Source organism: Athene cunicularia (genome assembly GCF_003259725.1).
Source record: "Athene cunicularia isolate RWA chromosome 3 unlocalized genomic scaffold, athCun1 chr3_part1, whole genome shotgun sequence".
Classification (NCBI taxonomy): Eukaryota; Metazoa; Chordata; class Aves; order Strigiformes; family Strigidae; genus Athene; species Athene cunicularia.
In genome coordinates, this window is record NW_020799097.1 from 29073493 (window position 1) to 29092536 (window position 19044).

At 35.3% G+C, this 19044-nt stretch overlaps 1 protein-coding gene across 2 annotated transcripts in view; it reads right to left on the reverse strand.

The window, feature by feature from the left end:
• EYS (eyes shut homolog) overlaps positions 1–19044 on the reverse strand; it is a 1023641-nt gene that overhangs the window by 213503 nt on the left and 791094 nt on the right. For both annotated transcript variants that reach the window (XM_026844748.1, XM_026844747.1), the window contains one exon: positions 13044–13273. In XM_026844748.1, the coding sequence (XP_026700549.1) occupies positions 13044–13273 (230 nt within the window). The remainder of the gene's footprint in view (positions 1–13043; positions 13274–19044) is intronic.

Sequence of the window (19044 nt, forward strand, 5' to 3'; positions counted from 1 at the left end):
AGAAAACATATGATGCATTTTCAGATGTAACAGAAAACGCAGACAAATGGTTGGTAAGGTCCCTGCTGAAACTTTAATTAACAACAACAAAGTGGTAGACTACTGGTGCACTGAGGTAAGATGATAACACCACAAGCTGAAAGAGTTTGTGGCAAATGTCAAGTATAAAACATTAGTTTCCACCTCAAATAATTCTGAGATTTATCAGCATTTTCTTCATTCAAGATTTTTTCTTTTTTCTCGTTAAATACCCTCAGCTGGATTAAGTATAAAGTCGATTAATACTTTTCTTAATAACTCCTCTTTCATTTTTAATTTTTGTTTTCTAGATCAGTATTTCAAGAATATTTTTAGTATTGAGCTGCCCTATCGCACAACACAAGAAATCTGTTCTGCTTGCTGTCATGTGATATACTAGCAATTTCTTTATCCTGTTTCCCTCTCCCTTCATTAAACGTCAACTTTTTATCACATTTAACAGGGACCAAAGGCTTAATCACTTTGTTAATATACCTAAATCCTCATGAAACTAATTCTTTCTTATTTTACTTACAAACAAAGAAAAAGTGAGGGTGACCATTGCATCAAACATATTTTGAGCCAGTATTTTGGATCACAGTGTTCTGTTTTGACAAAAATTTATTGTTACTGCTTCTTTTAAATCTTTTGCCTCCCCAGCATCTCTGGATAAATTCCAGATCCACAAGCATCAGCATCTGGATTGTTCATGGAAATATTCAAACTTAAATCTGGGATGACATCCTTTTCTTTATTCTCAACTACTCAACAACTCAACAGTCTGGTCTACAGAATTGTCAAAATTCAGAGACTGATTCTGACCGTCTAGAACTGAATTTCATGCATGGAAATCCTTGATTTGATGCACTTTTTCTATGCATTAATATTTTAATGAGTGATTTAAAATACTTTTATATCAAGAGCAGAATTAACATTAATAGGAATTTCTATAAAACTCCTATATATGAATATCCAGGAACAGAAAGGGTTACATGATGATTCTACTGTGCTCTTAACAAGACATTTAATGAAGTACACAAGTATTTAGTAGGAATGCTCCCATTTTATGGACTTTTTTTTTTTTTTTTGCTATTACAATAACAATACCATAATTTAAACCTCAGACAACCCTGCAGTGATAAACCTTTTTTTGTTTGCAACTCTGCTGCAAAAAAACCACCCAGCAGCATGCTCCCAGTTATATGAGAAAATGTCCATCAGGGAGTAGGATTCTGCTGTTAAACTCCAAAAGAAACTTTAAATACTGTACTTTGCCACATGGTACATATTTTACTTGTATAAATTTTGGTTGATTTATGCTCTTTATTTTGTGAAGTTCATCGCTTGCTGAAACAGATTGTTCATATGAATAAAAGAAACAGTCACTACTACTACGATTATTTCCATAGGATAATATTAAGAATAATGCCATGTGTTAGAAAACATTTTTGGAAGTCAGATTAATCTATTGTTTTCCACTATGATTAGTAAAGGCTAATAAGATGCTTGCCTTTATTTTCTTGGTTTTATCTTATATATTTGCATATTTTCCCTTGTATTCAGTATGCAAGTGGTTTTTATTATTTATTTATAACACAGTATGTTTATTTTCTCTTTTATAGAGCTAAATAATGCATTAAGGAAAATTCTTGATACTGGGCAATACAGTTCACATCGGAAAATTGTTTTTATTTATGCAATATTCTATCTTAAACATGAATCTAACAGAAAGTAGGAATCTGCTCTGTTTGAAGCTGTATTTAGTATTTTCAGTAATTCCACTGAAACACAAGGGCACTCTGCATGCTCCCAAGCTTTCACACCTCCCACACATTCTGCACAGAACTGATCTGCATGCACATAAAATATAAATATGTACGTATATTGTGCTACGATGAAATTCAACTTCTGAATCCTGAATTTCCTGGATAGCTAAAACAGTTAAATAGCTAAAATATTTTTGTTATATAATTACTTGCGTATTTTATCTACACAAACTGTTACTACAAAAATGTAAAGAAGCTACAGTGGAGGGAAGAGAAACTGGCTTATTTATATTATTTAAGAGAAGCTGCCTTCTTTTCCTCAAAGGTTGGTTTTCGGTCTTGAGGATTCTCAAAAGAGTGGTTTTCTAAAAATTATATTGTAAATTTTCCTCCCCTTAAACCAGTTTGAGATTTTATTTAAACAGAAGCACCAGTGTTCCATGAAGATGCATGAAAAGGCACGTGTCAGGCACTTTTAATTAGAAATAACGTTGGGTTTCATGCTTAAATCAGAGTTTTATGCTTAGGCCAGGGAAACTGCCCAGACAGTGACTGTCCTCACAGAAAACTCATTTCCTCTGTAACCACATCATGTAAATACCCACTGTTCTTTCAAAATGAACACTTGATTTGGGAGGTGACACAAAGTGTCTGCCAGTCGGCATGTCCCTGACCAGGATGTTTTAGCGAGGTCCCTAGAGAAGCCTGATGCTTGCTTCACACTCTCAGCTAGCTGAAGCTCCTGCAAGTGGTCTGGAAGTGAACCAGCAGCTGCACACCTTTGTATCCAGGAATGAAACAACCCTTCTGGTTTTAATCACAGCATTCTTGAAATCAAACTTTGAAGGCAGCACAACAAACATAGCGTCATCCTAACTTGTTAACACAGGTGATTTCATTGGTATAAAAGGCCTAACCGACTACTGTTTATTCTGTGCTATAAAGGCAAACCCAGTCTTCTATGTCTCTATTTTACAGGATGCGTAATAAAGCTCAAAGACATTATTTGATACTTCACCTGCTTTATTACATGGTATTTTTCTGTGGAAGAATGTAAATGAGTCAAGCTCAGAAAATAAGCATTGCTATACTGCCTGGGGAGACACATAACATTTCCACCGATTACTTCATTATCAGCAAATTAGCACCAAAAGAACAAAGGGCAGAAATTCAGGTGTTACTGAAAGGTGCTTCCAGAAAATATCATAAATAGAGAAGGAAGAAAAAAAGCAAGTATTTGTCACCTATGCAACAATGGTTATCTTTGAAAAATGACTCAGTGCAGCTGGGAGGTTAGCAGCTGAATAGGTTAAGAGCTTTAGAAACAATCAATTTTTATACCAACATTTTCAAATGGAAAATGAAGGGAAGAAAACGTATTCCCTACAAATTCTAATTTTACCATAGTTTCATTTTCTGCTATCTGTTCTTGTCCAAAACAGTGCTTGTTCTCAAATTCTTTCAACTCTCCTGAAAATTCCATTAACAAGAAAACTTTCATTCACATTAAAGAAATACTGATTCAGATGCCTAATGCTAAAAATGCCAAAATTTAATAGGTCTGATCCACATGAGGAGACAAAGGGGTTTCTACCGCAATTGTTTTTTTCCAGAAATAAAAGGATAACTTCTTAAAAAGTGCATATCTGTACGAGCCTTTATAAAATGCTACAGCTATCTTATTTTTAATAACATCCAAATGAAAAAAAAAATCTTTAAACAACACTTAAAAGACAATACTTTGTTATTTTAAATAGTCCATGACTAGATGTGAATGGATGTGAATACCAAATCATAGAAACATAGAATAGAATAATTTAGGTTGGAAAAGACCTTTAAGATCATTGAGTCCAACTGCAAAATGGAGAACGTACTAGCAAATTGACAATTATTTAAGATGTTTCTCTCACTATTGTTTTCACAGTAATTTTTCAAAGCAACTAATGTCCAACAGGTACCTTAATGTTCTTTCCTAAAACAGACTTGTGAAATATATCTCAACTCCCTGTTCACTAATAAAGCCTTATAGCTCTATAGGATACTCTATAGCAGTAGACCTTATAGGTGTCCTGAAGGTCATGTTTTGGGGATAAGTGGCTGTTGGAATGGGCAGAGACTGGAACACCAGTTGTTAGAATGGTCGGTGCTTTGTCATCTTTCCCCTAGGCATAATTACAGTGTATCATACTGTCATTTAATCAAGTTTTTAATCTGATCTTAATAATCACAGAAATCTGCTACAATCTTCAATTTCACAAAGTCCTCTGGCTGGGCTTGAGATGTAGGTTGTTTTTAACTGATAACCTACATAAATGACCAAACTAGGAGTGGCATGGATCCTAATTCAGGACCTGAGGTAGCAGAATACCTGCATCCTTCATGTTAAGTACATGAATCACAAATATTTCCTACACTCTTGAAGTTAAATACATGTAAACCTTACACACTCCATTGAATCTGGGACATAATTTCTAAATTATATTAATATATACTAATAAATTAGTATTAAAGCTCAGTTAAACTGACAGTTGCTTTTGAGGTGGTAAAATTCTACAAAACTGTTCAGGAAGGCAGTTGGATTAGTCGAAAATTGCTTCATCACTTTCTTGTGAACCCATATGCTCTTCCCTCAAAATCCTGTTTTCCTTCAATTTTAAAACCACTTCAGCAAATTAACCCACAGCAAATTAAAACCTGATATGTAGCAATTGATAAAACAAGACGGCATTGGATTATAGATATTTTGGATATCTCCAAAAATTTCTCTACAATTTTGTGAACTAAGAAAAAAAATAGGGACCGTATGCTAAGCCCAGCTTACTGCGCAGCTAATGTGTAACTGGGTTTGTTCCTCTCTTACTCTATTGTTACTGATTGTTACTGATTTGTTATTAATTTGAGTGGATGATTTTTTGGTGATTTTGATAAGGAATGATTAGGACTAATCAATTAAATGGAATCTCACAGAAATACCATTTTTTATAAAAGATAGTGGTGTAATGTTTTAAGTCATGATAGAGATGTATTTAGTTTAAAGTAACCATACAACCAGTTCTGCTGCTAGACGACGTACCATTATTAGACTGTTTGATAAGGACGATTTATAGCCCTGTAGACCAGGTGTATTGTGAAAGGGCCTCGAAGTGTGTTAAAACTGCAATGTGAGCCAAAGTCCTTGAGTCAAGAGCATTGGGAGGTCTTTCTTTTGAGTCAATAGTCTGAGGTGGTCACAGAAGCAGCCCCCCGACTCATTTCAGGACTCAAGTGTTCATGACCGGAAAGAGGTGGGAATATAAAAATGAGTTATGGGAATTATCATGATTATGTATGAGAACTTGATTAATATTTATTACTGTATCCAATATAATCAGCATGCTACGTGAGTTAGGTGTGCACTGTTGGTGAGACAACTCCCCTGCACACCTGGCCGTAAATAAAGGAGTGTCTGCCTATCAACATCACATTGGTGTCGATCTTTTACCCCATTTTGGTGACTCTACTTGTTAAAACCCATACAAATTCCGTGAATGATGGTATAACTGGAATTTGTTAAAATGAAAAGAAAAGCAGACCAACTTTTAAAGGAAATATTTCTCTGGACTTCAATGGGATAGAATGAGTTTGGAATAAAACCTGTTTCTAAATGTAACTGAGTCTGATTTCCTAGACAATAAGGGTCTGGGAAATAAAACAATTTGTTAGTTGCAGTACAGATATTACCTGATTGATTGATTGATTGATTGATTATTTATTTATTTATTTATTTATAATACCTAGATCTTTAAGACTCGCTCCTGGCTGTTGTATTAGCTGTATGTTGTGATAGCAGCAATAGTGTCTGCATTGTTGATCTTAAAAAAATTAGAAAAACTACTTATTCCAGTTAGGTTGGGGTGAGGAGAGCAAAAACATTCTCTCTTATTCCTGTCTTAAATGGACCATCTCTTCAACATTATCAGAGTGTCTCTCCCTGAAGCTGCAGATACAGTTTCACAGCACAGGAGATGGCCAGTATACAAACAGAGAAAAAGAGGTAGAAAACATCAGTACCATTATCCCCTCCTATTAATAAGGAAGAAAGTTGTTTCACATAGGTGATAGCACAATGTCCTTCTACAGAGACTGCAACATGAAATTGATAAGTTTCTAATAATAGTAAAAAAGATAAGTTCTTATATCCATCTTATATATTAAAGATTCTTTTATAATGGGCAAACACCAGGACTGACCACCACACCAGTTACACAAGGTTCTAGGAACACGACTATTTTGAAGGAGAGATAGGTAGAAATATTTGAAAACCACTGCAATTATTAACCACATATTCAGTCAGAAACTCTGAGCTATTATGCAGGACCACAAATGTAGAAAACGATTTGTCAGTGCACTAGTTTGAAAAATCAATGCTTGATCAAAGTGGTAGTTTGCCCTCAAGAACCATGGGCTATCTCTTTTCAGGGATCAAAGTAATTTGCTTTGAAAAATGCATCTGTATAATACAAATGCAAGATGGAATGTGCTAAGAAGTTGCAGACTGAGCCTCACTGAAGAAACATGATGGATAGTTTACATGTCAGTGGTAACGCAAAGGAGACACTGATTGCTGGCTTCTGTGATTATCTCCATATTCATCCATGAATAGGCTGGTTTCTAAAAGCATTTGCATGATATCATATTGTAAGATACACATGTTGCTATGTTTTCTAAATTACATAAAATTTTTACTTAAAATTTAAACTGATGATCAGAAATTAAAATATTTTTGTCAATGAAAAAATCTGCATTTATAATAATTCTATGGTATTGAGACAAATCCCCCCAAAGGGTGCAATTTAGGAAGTGAGTTCAGAAGTGTTTTTCTCAAAACCAAAAATGGGTACCTGAGGAGAAAAATGCTTAATTATTTGTGGTGTAGATTACACAGGATAATTCTGTAAACCTGGTGACAAAAAAGTTGTACTTATCTTGAGGAAAGCAAAATTTAAAAGAAACCAACATCTGAGTAAGGAGAAAAAAAAGTCCAAAAAGCTTTGTAGAGCATCTTGGAATTGATCTGGCCAGGAGTCCTTGATCAATTCCTTAAATTTACCTGGCCCAAGTTACCAGAATGAGTTCATAACTGTCTTCAGATATACCTGCATCTTCCACGTATTCCACTGGAAGCAGTAACTTGTGTAGCTAGGATCAGATGTTAACCCATGACATTTAAACAGCAGATAAAATAAACAGATACAAACCTCTAGTTTATGTATGAAGTACTGATTTTTCAACTGTACTTTGAATTCTGATAAAATGTCTTGTTAAGAAATCAAAATCATGGAGGTGACAAAAAACATTGTTTCTTCTCTCACTGTATTACCATGTGATTACGCACAGAGCAACAAGATGTTATGAAGTGTTAACAAGTTACACAAGGTTTGTGTAGTTTCATATCAAAGTGCAGGATTATATCCATGACTGAAAGTGCAGAGAACATTAGGGTTTAGATAATTCCTTTTTGCATTTCTCACCAAAATAGTACTTCTGTTGAATATTTTGTATCAAATAAACTGTGTGGGAATGGCTAGCTATTGCTTTAATGGCGATTAGTGTGTCAAAGCCAATATGCAAAGTTATTTCTGTTATTTAACTTCTGGCTAATTCTTGTTTGTTCTTAAGTCAGCCTCTGTGGTGGTACAATCCCCCCCAGCTCCATCCTGGACCACTCAGTGATTAGTGTGATTCCTCTGCACACATCCAGTGACCCCAAGTGAGACCCTTGAGTTCTTCTGGACCCCATTTGGCCTGTGACCAGCAACTCCCCTGGGTTGGGATGCCTCTCAGGTATTAACTTCTTGGGGTACCGTCACCGATAGAAGGCCAGGGCAAAGTCAACCCTGCTGATGCATTTACTCTAAATTTGAAAAGAGGAAAATTTTAACTTTGAGCTAGCTTCTCTTTCACCCACTCTCTCTGCTTAGCAATGTGTTTAGGTATACGCAGTTATTTTCATGAGTATGGGTTCATATATGTTTTACTGGATCCAAATAGTTTTGACTGTCTGTGTGTTTGTACATTTTGTATTTATCAATGTGCATGTATATATATATATATATATTTAATGTACCATAGAGTAAGTTAGTGTGTATCTTGTCATCTTCAAATCTGTAGTTAAGTCATGATTTTAATCACATGTTTTACTGAGTTATTTTGTAAAACTTTAAACTAGTTAATGATTAAGTGTTGCTAGTCATCAATAAATCTTGATTTGCTGCTAAATCATTACCATGTTAATACTTTCATCCATGACAGCCTCTAAAAAAGCATTCTAAAGCTGAAGGGAAAACTTACTCCTTTCTTCAAATTTAGCCCAAAACCTAGTTCATGTGAAAGCTTTACATACACAAGTAAATGTGTTTTGTGAGATATCAGTAGGCACCTCATGAGTTTAGACACTGACTTTGGTTTATGATATCAAATTATTTACTGAAGTTTATACGTATCTCTACACACATTGGTTTTTGTTTTGTTTTTTTTTTTTCTGCTCATAGAGTCCTACAAGGTTATGAATCATTTTGAGGGAGGAAAAATGGGTGCAAGAACACTTGAATTCTGGTAAAATAGAATATACAGTGTAACTACATCCTGTTTTTCTTTCTGGGTACCTCAAACAAAATCTTGGATATGAAGATGAATGCACAGTTGCCCTTCATCACTCAGACCTCTTTATATGATTCGCAATTCCTAATCCTTCTTTTTTGATGGAAATTGTTACAGACTTGTTTTAAATCATACATGATTTTTGAATATCACATACACGGTATAAACATTAGTAAGGAGATTAAAAGATCTATGACATACTGAAGATGTGATATTGTATGCTTCTAAATTTGGCTGAAACCACAGAAATTGGACCAATTACATTTATTTGTCAAACCAAAAGCACAGAGACAAAAAAAATGTCAGAGATGAATGATAGTAGTCAGTGACGCAAGTCAGAAATGTTAAGGTGGGAACAATGTCTAGAAAAAACTGCTAGTAAAAGAAACCTCTAATGGTCGGAGTGATATTATCAAGTATTGCTCAACAAATCAGGAATTCCAAGTGTGTGCCAGGGAACAAATGGAGCAAAGTCTCCAGGTGGGACTCTTGCAAGATAAATGCCTGTAACAGCCTGCCATTTTACTCCTGGTTTTGCAGCTTTGTCAAAGGAGTTGACCTTTAAGTCATGTACAGAATATACACAGGCAACATATCAAATTAAACAGATTTCCTGCTTTTAACACATGACATTTAAATATTCTTTTTATTGAACAATTTATAAAACTTTTACAGAATACTAACAATTTTGAAGACTTTAAAAATGTTAATCTTATAATTAACAGTCAGGGACATACTTTGCACATGCAAGACAGTGATAATCCAAACCTATCACTATGAACTTTACAGTAATAGACAACCATCTGCCTTCATGCTAAAGCAGAAGCATTACTTTTTTTTTTCCGTTTGTGTGGAGGGATTTCACAATGAAGCAGATAAAACAGCTTACTAGTAAAGAATTGTTTCATGGAAGAAAGAATGATACATTTCATATTAGTCAAAGAGCTTATTTACCCAGAAAGGAAAAAAAGCCCTCACTCACAGTACACTATTTACCCTTCATTGTATTCCCTATTTACACAATCCTTCCTTTCCATTGTATGACCTAGTACTTACTGCTCAGTAATAAAGATTAAATTTATGTTGGTGGCAGATTTTCTGTGCTGTATTTAGAGTTTTTAAAATAATGCATGTAGCAACTTCTCATTTCTAGATAACTTTGGTAATTTGTAGTTAAAAAAAAAATAAAGGAAAATTCTGAAAGCAGTATTAGAGGGAACTGAAGCCTCAGATGGTGGCACATATATGCCTTAGACTAAATCCTTACTTTCTATATTTTGGCATATACCCAGCGTTCAGTTTGACTTTATCAAACACACAGATTTCTATGTACAGTTTTCTGTTTCCTTAGAAAAATGGAGATGGATTTCCACTTTTAAAAACTGTCATTTAAGGACATTTCAGATTTCTAAGGTATCTGATTGCTTAGAGTAAATACACCATGTATTTAAATAAACTATCTTGGCCCTAATATATCCATAATGACACTTATAACTGGAACATATTTCTAGTATGGGCAGAACAAGCTGCTGGATTTTATTAGTTAAGGAGCAATTGAATAGGAAAATTCAATATTGCATGTAATAAAATGTTATCAATTTGAACCACATAACTGAGATAATGACATTCACTTGCTTTCACTCTAGAAGATGGTCATATATGCTGTCAGAAATATACGGTTGTTAGTAAGAAACTAAGTGGTGTATCTTAACCTAGATGTGAAATAAGCAAATGCACACATCCTAATGAAGCCAAATGCCTACACAGGTTTGTGTATAAGACCCTGTGATCATGCCAATTTGAGTGTTACTATGCCAGTTGAGTGTATGATATATTTTCTTGCTGAAATTTAGTTAGGTACAAGGTAGATGACTAAGATAATTAATAAGTACATATTACTGAAACACACAAGTATATGTTACAGCATGATTAAAGCAGATCACAGTTATCTTTAGGGAGTGGAGACAATTTCCTTGTCTGGAACAAAGTTTCTGGATTTCATACTTGATAATTTACTTTTTCCCTTGCAAGGTCTGTAGAAATAACTACAAAATTATTACAGATGCCCTTATTTCCTGTAATTATGAGCTCTTCCCAGACTTCTTGAAGAATAGGTGCCTGAATATCAAAGGTTTATAATGCTAGTGCAATCTGGCAATTTCTTGTCTCATTACACTAAATTATCAATCTTGTTGAAACTTGCATTAATTAAATTAAATTAAATTAAATTTCTTGTTGAAACTAGGATTAAATAAAATCATATTATGCTTCAGTTACTTTTCAGCCACTAAATACAGGATACATCAAATCTGATCCTGGTCTATATTAGCACGCAATGTGACAGCACATGCCCTGGATTGTAGTTGCGCCAGTCAGCTGCCAATGAGCCTATAACACACAGCAGCCTTCACTGACCCAGAAGCACTAAACATGAGGGAGATGCTGTTTCCTGTATTGATGGTGGGTTGTAGAGGGTAAAGAAGAGCTCTTTGAAAAGAGAAATTATTTAATTCATCTTATCCACACAAAGGGAAAAAAGAAATTTTCTTATAGTGCCAGAACTATTAAAAGATATCTTATGCAGAAAAATGGGTTGATGTTAAAAATCTCATCATCAAGCATGCCTGCAAACTTCAGCAAAGGAAATGGCATTTCTCCCAATTTTTTTAAAAAATGAAAAGGTATCTCATGGAAACTAGACATTCAACCATTAAAAGCATGATATGATTATACAGCTGAGGCTATATTCTCTACATTGGCTACATTGGCTACATTCTGAGGTTATATATTCAAAAGGAGCTACTTGTTTCAGGTTTTTTTGAAAGCTTATGTTCTGATTTTATTGAATGGAATAGTTACCAGTGTGTCTAATGTAGAATGCTTCAGTCTTAGTCATCAGAGATTTGGTTACAACAGTAACTTTCTGTAATAGTTCCCCGCTTTTACTTTGCTCTTCAGGTAGTCATGTTTCAGTCAATGGACTGGAAGGTACTTCGACCAACGTCTGTAGCACAGGCACACAGGTGCTCAGCCCAAATAATATGATTCAATCATAGATTTTGTAATTTTTTGTTAAAAACACCAAACCATAGAAGACTCCTGGACACTGACAGATCAACTGGAAGGTGAGACTAGGTCAGAAGGTGGCAGCAATCAAACACTGGTAGAAGGCATCAGTGGTGTCCAGACAAAGTGTCACCCAGCAGTGTTTGAGCATCTACACTGATATGGCCTGCTACCATAGGATGTCTATCAAACTCTTGCTTAAATTTAACATTGCTTACTGCTGGCATAACCCACAAGAAAAGCAAAAACCTTCTCCCATCCAAAATACCAAAGGTGATGCTGATAAAAAGAATGTTAACTGCATTCTTTGGAACAAGAAGGGAATTCTGGCACATAAAGTGGATCTAAATAAATAAAACACTTTATTGAAATATTGAAAATATTTCATTGAAACACACACTGAATGGTAACTAAATCTGTTATCTTTAAGGAAACCCACTTTTTATGTATTGAAAGCAAAGTGCAATAGTATGCCCAGATACCAAGTGCATAGAAGATATTCACAGAATTCAATTTTAACACTGGAAATGTGAAAATATATGATTTAATTTATTATAAACTTGGTAAAGGGTGAAAAGTAAAATATTCTCTGATATCTAAGTAATACAAAGTGGGTTATTTTTAAAGCTCATAGGCATTGATTGCTTTCACATATAGTGAGTGTAATGACCTGCTTTCAGACAGTAATACAAGGTGATGTTAGCTCAGATATACCAGCATTCTGGCAAGAGCATTTTTAACTCTAGTTGACTGTATTTCATCCTATTAGGAGGTTGTTACAGTTATATAACCATAATCTAGATGATTTTTTTGTTCTTATCCTGTATACCAGTAATGCCCTTTAATACTATGAGAATTATCCACTGCCATTTATAACCCACTGTAACTTAAAAGCTAAAACGGTTTTTGAAGCCAGCTATAAAATCTGTCTTAAAAAAAGAACTTTCTGAAGAGCAGTGATGGAAAATAATTACAATTACAAAACAGAAACCATAGCAGTTATTGATCAGTTTGTCTTATAGCCTTGAAGAAACCAAAGTTGTTCAAAGAATTAATTTATTCACATTCTAATTAAAATGTGTTCATTTGGCTAATTTGTGCATCACAAGAAACAGTAATACAATAGAAACATAAATGAGCCACAGACTGGAAAAAAAACTATTTTAAAGAAAAGACCAGACACAGCTGTGAAAAAAGAACAGTCTGTAGAAATGGAAACACATAACCTTTTGAGGAAAGCTTCTCCTTATTTTCTGAAGTTAACTTTCTTCTGCCCCAGAAATACTACGTTGCAAACATGCATTAACACTGTGCACAGCAATTTGCACAAATAACAGATTTTGTCATTAACTCGAGGCTGCAACTCTCACTGTTGTACCTGACTGATATCTCCCATCTTACCCTCCAATTATTCTAAATACTTCAATTAATATCTGAGTTACCAATAATAACTGAAATGGAAAGCAGAGAACCATGTTGATCGCTCCCCCTTTCCTGCTCCAAAGAAGCATAAGACTTACATTTCACAACTAACAAAGAATGAACCGTAATTACCTTTTTCGCAGAAGCGACCAGTGAAGTGGAGCGGGCAGTCGCACTGAAATGAGGTGGCCCCAGTATCTAGAGAGAGAGGACGACAAGTCCCTCCATTGTGGCACATTCCTTCCTGGCATATGAACGGCAGTTCAGGGGAAATCTGAGAGGACACAACAGGCTCAGGCAACTCAGGCACATCAGAAGAAACCATAGGGAATGCTGTTGACAGATGTGTGGGTACAGGAATCCTGAAAGGATAGAGACAACATATCAAAAAAATCATGAGACCTAATTGTGCCACCACAATTCAGCTTCATTTAAAAACAGTAGGTTTTTGTGTTTAGAAGTTCAGATTATATTTAAGAAAATGGAAGTACCTTAGCAATTCCCAAATCAAGTTCCCATTCTGAAATCTAGCCAAAAGATAATGAAGGTATTTTATCCTGTGAAGGAACAAGAAAAAACTTCCATGCATATAGCACAGTTTTTATTGTGCTCTCATACTTTCTTTTCAGTAGTTGTCAACAATGGACTGATTAACAAATACAGGCCTGTATTATTAAATATTTTAGTGTTAAAAGTTACCAAATCTCATAATCTCATAAGGCTGTCCTTGAAGATGTGACTTTCATGCAAGTAGATTAAGCATGCATATGCAGAAGAAAAATGCTGTACTACATCTATATATTTTTTAATTCACAGAAATAACTGGGGGGTGGAAGAGAAAGAGATGGCTTTTTTTCATCTTTCCTTTTTTTTTTTTTTTTGTTGTTTAGAGTGACGTTATCTCTCTCTTCTCAGTTTTTGAACTCTCACTTTAATTACTAGATTTATATGATAATAATTTTCTCATTTTAATTATTTTCTATCCAAAGTTAGCGATACCACCTGTTTGGTCTAATTATCAACTGTGTGTATTACAGCTTTTTTTTTTTTTTTTTCTTTTTTTTAACCAGAGAGACAAACCTGTGACTCATTATAACTACAAATTTAAGGCTACCAATTTACGTACCAGAACAATTTACGTGCATCACACAAATTACCATGATGAGGGCAAAGTGAAAGGAATCAAAAGTCACAGGAAGATTCAAGAGTATTTTAAAAGCTTGGACAATTAAAATAGTTTTCGGTAAATTTTACATGAGAGACATTCTTCCTTCATTTTATGAAGTTTAAGAGATTCTACTTTTTTTCCAGAAAGCAACTTCCAATTCTGAAATTTGACAAATCTAATAAAATATCTTACTATTTTTAATTCATTGTTAAGTTTGAAATTTCTGAATATTTCTCTTATGTCTTAATGGTGTGCAAAAAAATATCAAATTAGAGAAAGGGAGACTAGATTGAGCTGAAATGTCAATAACATTTTGCCAAAAAAACCCATAGAAATTACATATTTCACATAATGGTTTATAGGCATCACAGCCAGTGGAAGTCAACATTTCTGGTAATGTGTTAAACATCAACAGTCAAATTCTTACTCATTTTGGTTAAAATGATGGTATAAACCTTCTTTACAAAAAAAAAAAAAAAATTTGCTACTGCTACACACCCCTCTCTCCTTGTATCAGCTAAAACTTTTGCTTCACCATATTGTAGAGGTTGGAGTATGTCTTAAAAAGAAAAATTGACAGGGATGATGCATCATGAGAACAGTGTTTCTGCAGAAGCAAGACAGATGGGGAGATAGTGGTGTGATGGGACACCTTCAGTGTGACTTTACATTCACCACTCCAGGCATCTGTCTTCTTAAATCTAGCTTCCAAATTTACTAAATATCCCATTTAGTCAGGTCAACCTGAAAACTGATTTTAATAATTTATCTTTTGGAAGCTTACTATTGAAAAGTCAGTACTCTGAATTTTCAATTCAGTACCTGTACAAAAACAATGAGACATGCTGAGAGGCAGGTAAGAAAGAAAAGAACCTGGACAGAAGAAGGATAGAAATAATACAGGACAGAGTAAATATCTAAGTGGATCCAGAGAAAGACACAGAAATTGAGAAAGGAGCAGAACGTGGGAAAGAACAAAATGGGCACAGGGTTTAAGTGACAGCAGAGAGGAGGCACGCAGAGCAATAACGGTAAGGGAATCATTAGAGAGGGATAGTGAAGCAGGGATGCAGACTCAGTCCAAAACCTAAGATAGGCAAAACACCAGAATATGGTGCTTAAAAATGAGGATACAGGGATTTCAAGGCAGTTAAAAGCCATACACTTTATATGAGAGAAGAGCATCTGAAAAGATGGCATACAACATCCCTAAAAGATCTGAAACAAAAAGATTTTGAAAGAAAAAAGATTTGAACCAAAACATTTTAAAAAACAATCCCTAAAAGATTTTTGAGACTCAGAAATTGCTGATAAGAGGCTTGGAATTTTAGGAAAACACATGACATCCTGTTTATTTCCACATATATGAATAGCATAACGTTTCCATTTATATGAATAGAATTACAAAAGAATTTTCTGGATTTACAGCCATCCTTTTTCCCTACTGGAAATAACTAACATAATCTTCATATGGGCTATTCCATTCAGAGCAGCATTAAGAGTGCACTAGCGTGTGTTTTATCTTCTACCAGGCTAGCACAACAAATTAAAAATGCTTAGTCACCTGCTGCTGAGGTTACAACCACTGATTAAAAAAAAAAAAAAATTAAATTCTTCATTTTGTCCCCAAACATGACATAAAAGTTCGAGCAGCTCTGAATATGTTTGAGCATAAATGTTTGAGCAGCTCTGAATGGAAGCTCTGTAGATTTACATAAAGAATCAGGCATTTACAGGAGACATTCATGGGGAGGTATTACTAGGGTTTGGAGTAGATATTTTTGTTCCTGAAAAAATCCAACAAAAACTAAATAAAACTTGAGAAAGAATCAGGGCATAAACTAAGCTCTCGCTACTAGCTTTTAGAGAGACCATTTATCTAATTACACATAATCCTATAGATGACCATAGCAAAATTTACTCCTCTGAACCTGGTCACAGCTACTGTCAGGGGTAAAATACTGAATGAGGATATCTGCATGACTGGCAAATCATGCATACTTGTATCCACTGGAAGCATTGATTTCCAGCCGTGGAAGTTTCACATCCCCTTTCTGACAGGAAGCTACTATTTTTCTCTAAAATAGAATCACAGGAGTGTCCTTAAAATGAAATTTCAGGACCGCAAAGTAACGCAGCCCTGCTTCATTTTTCGGTTGACATCCTAATCCACAGAGGAGAAAGAAAGGAAAGCTCCTTGGCAGGTTGATTTCTTCCTGGTTCATTTGCTAGTCTTTCACAGTGTGTCAGCATTTGCAGGTTTGTTCTGGTTGTTTTGCTTCTAGATGGTGCCTGACTGCCTATGTTCCAGTACCGCTTCCAGGCGCCCTGCAGCTCGCTGCCTTGATGCAAAAGAGGAGAGGAGTTTGCCTGGGCTGGTTTGTGGGGCAAACATCTGCAGCTGCACTCACAAGCCGTTCAAGCTGCTGCTGTGAATAAGCAATGACCTTGGTTGAATACAGTTTAACTAAAACATTTATTTGAATAAAGAGCTGGGAAGTGTTTAAAGGAATTTAATAATTGAGGTGTTAGAAGTTTTGACAAAGTGTAACAAAATAAATCAGGCAAAACTTGATTCATTGATACTACACAACAAGGCCACAATTTTCTACTTTTTTTTTTTTTTTTTTTTTTTTCATCAATAATGCACATGAAGACCTTATAACTTGCTGCAAGCATCAACACATTGTTTTTAATTTTAAAATGAGTTCAAACAGCTGAGTTTTAAAGGCCTGTAAGCTCGTGTTTCATAGCTGAGTATACGTTAAGTTTGAAACACTTGTCTAAATATAGATGTCAGTGCAAACTGAAGTCTTGTTTAATTTATATTACATTCTTTACCACTCAAGGAGCTGTATGACTGACTGAATGGCAGGTACATAGCACTTAGGGATCATGCTTGATATATGTTGTTAAACCCAAACCACACATACCAACTGTGCTTCCTGCTCCCCTATGCTCTCCTTTTCTCTTCAGAAAGAGATGGAAACTGTTAGTGTGTGGAGTTAGGGGCACTGTGGATTAAAATGTTAAAAAACCCACTTGGGATGCCTGTAGTGCTAGGGCTTGAATAACAGGCCCTGAAAAAAAATTGACCTCTAGATGAACATCACAACCAAACATTATCCATTATTAGTATCTGATAATCAGTAAAATCTGTATTAATGTTAACATTTATTATTGGTATCTGATTATTAATGAAATATGTATGCTTACTAGTGAAAGTTATAGCTTTGACAAAATATCATCAGTAGTGAGGATGAAATGTCGTGAGAATGTATCCACCTTCCCTTGTTTAGCTTTGTTCAAGGCTGAGAACCCAAGTGTTTGGCCTTGTTAGAAACTCCCTTGGTTCCCCCCCCTGAGCCCTGGCCAGGCTTTGGGTGGAATCCAACAGGAGAATGAAACCAGATGCTCAAAGAAAAGTGCAAGTCATTCTGGACCTGTGTGCTGTGACTTTGGAAGCCTCTCCTACAGATGGATGCATCATGTAGGATTTCCCACTTTTCCTGGGGCTGCCCAGCCACTGCGGGGCTGGTTGATGGTAACGTGTGCAAGTGGTGAGGGATCTTTCTTAATCACTATTCTCCCCATCGTGTAGTAGTGATTAGGTACATTGCCTTGCTTTTTCTTATTTTCTATAAATAACCGTATGCAGTAATAGTTAAGTGTGCTATTCTATTTTTTTTTCTGATTTTTTTTTTCTGTGTTACTTGACTATATCCTTTACTTATTAACAGTAAAATAAGCCTACTTTTTTCACTCTGGTGTCTGAGTTTAACTGGCATCCTTGATCAGCAAAACAATGCCCGAGGTGTGCCCTGACCTGGCAGTGCAGGGACTCAGCTTCCCTGGGGGCTGAGTTGGGTGTTGCGGGTTTAACCCTGTGCCAGGGCCAGTGACTAGGGCTGAGAGCCTGGAGAAGGGAAGGCTCAGGGGGATCTTGTCAGTTTGTATAAATACCTGAGGGAGAGGGGAGAGGAAAAGATGGAGCTGGCTCTTCTTGCTGGTGTCTAGTAAAAGGCCACAGGGCAGTGCACACAAACTGAAATGCAAGAAAATCCACCAAAATACAAGAAAAAACTTGTTGTGTGGTTTTCTGTTTGTGGTTTTCTGATTGTTTATTGGTTGGTTGTTTTTTTATAGGGGTGATCTGTCTGTATAATAGACTTCAAACTGAAACCTGCAAATAGAGCAAACTTGTCCCCAAAGTAATTCATTATCAGGCTGATAGCAGCCATGTCTACAGAAGAACTCTGACATTTTTCCATGAAGCAGGTTGATGAGACATGCAATGTCATGGGAGTCCCAATGATATGATAACATCTCCACTGCCTGTATCTTCTGGTACTTACGCACTTAACATTTTATTACTGAAGTAATGGATTTAGCCTTATCTGATATGAATGCGATAAGGAGTCTTGTATTTTTAGCTTGTCAATAAAGTAATTTGTGCTGGGAAGCAACTCCTTTTATTTACAATTTTCTTCGTTGGAGAAGTGTGTACATGACATTTTTCTTAGGTTGTGACAGAATATTATTTTAAGCAAATGTTTTAGATTTTGGAGCCAAAAGAAAGATTTTTCAAGGGCATTAGTATGAGTGGTAGAACATAATTTCAAACCCTTATGAAACTGAAAGCAACTGCACTTCATGGAAATGTTGGTTTAAACAGAAATGGAAATCTAGTACCTTGCATGTAATTTGGCAAGAATGAACAAAGCCTTTTTCAGGCTGTTTATTTCACTGTTCATAACCATGTCAAGAAGAATACTTTAAATGGAATTTCACTGATTTCAATGAATCTGCAGAACAATATATCTGTGCACTTACTCTACTGGCAAACCTGCTTAAATGTCTCAACACAGTAATTGAGAAAACAATTTAAGAGATTACCAGAGAAGGATGATTTTTTTTTTTTCCAGCAGTTTATATCTGAATCTTATTTCCTTTCTTATATTCTTC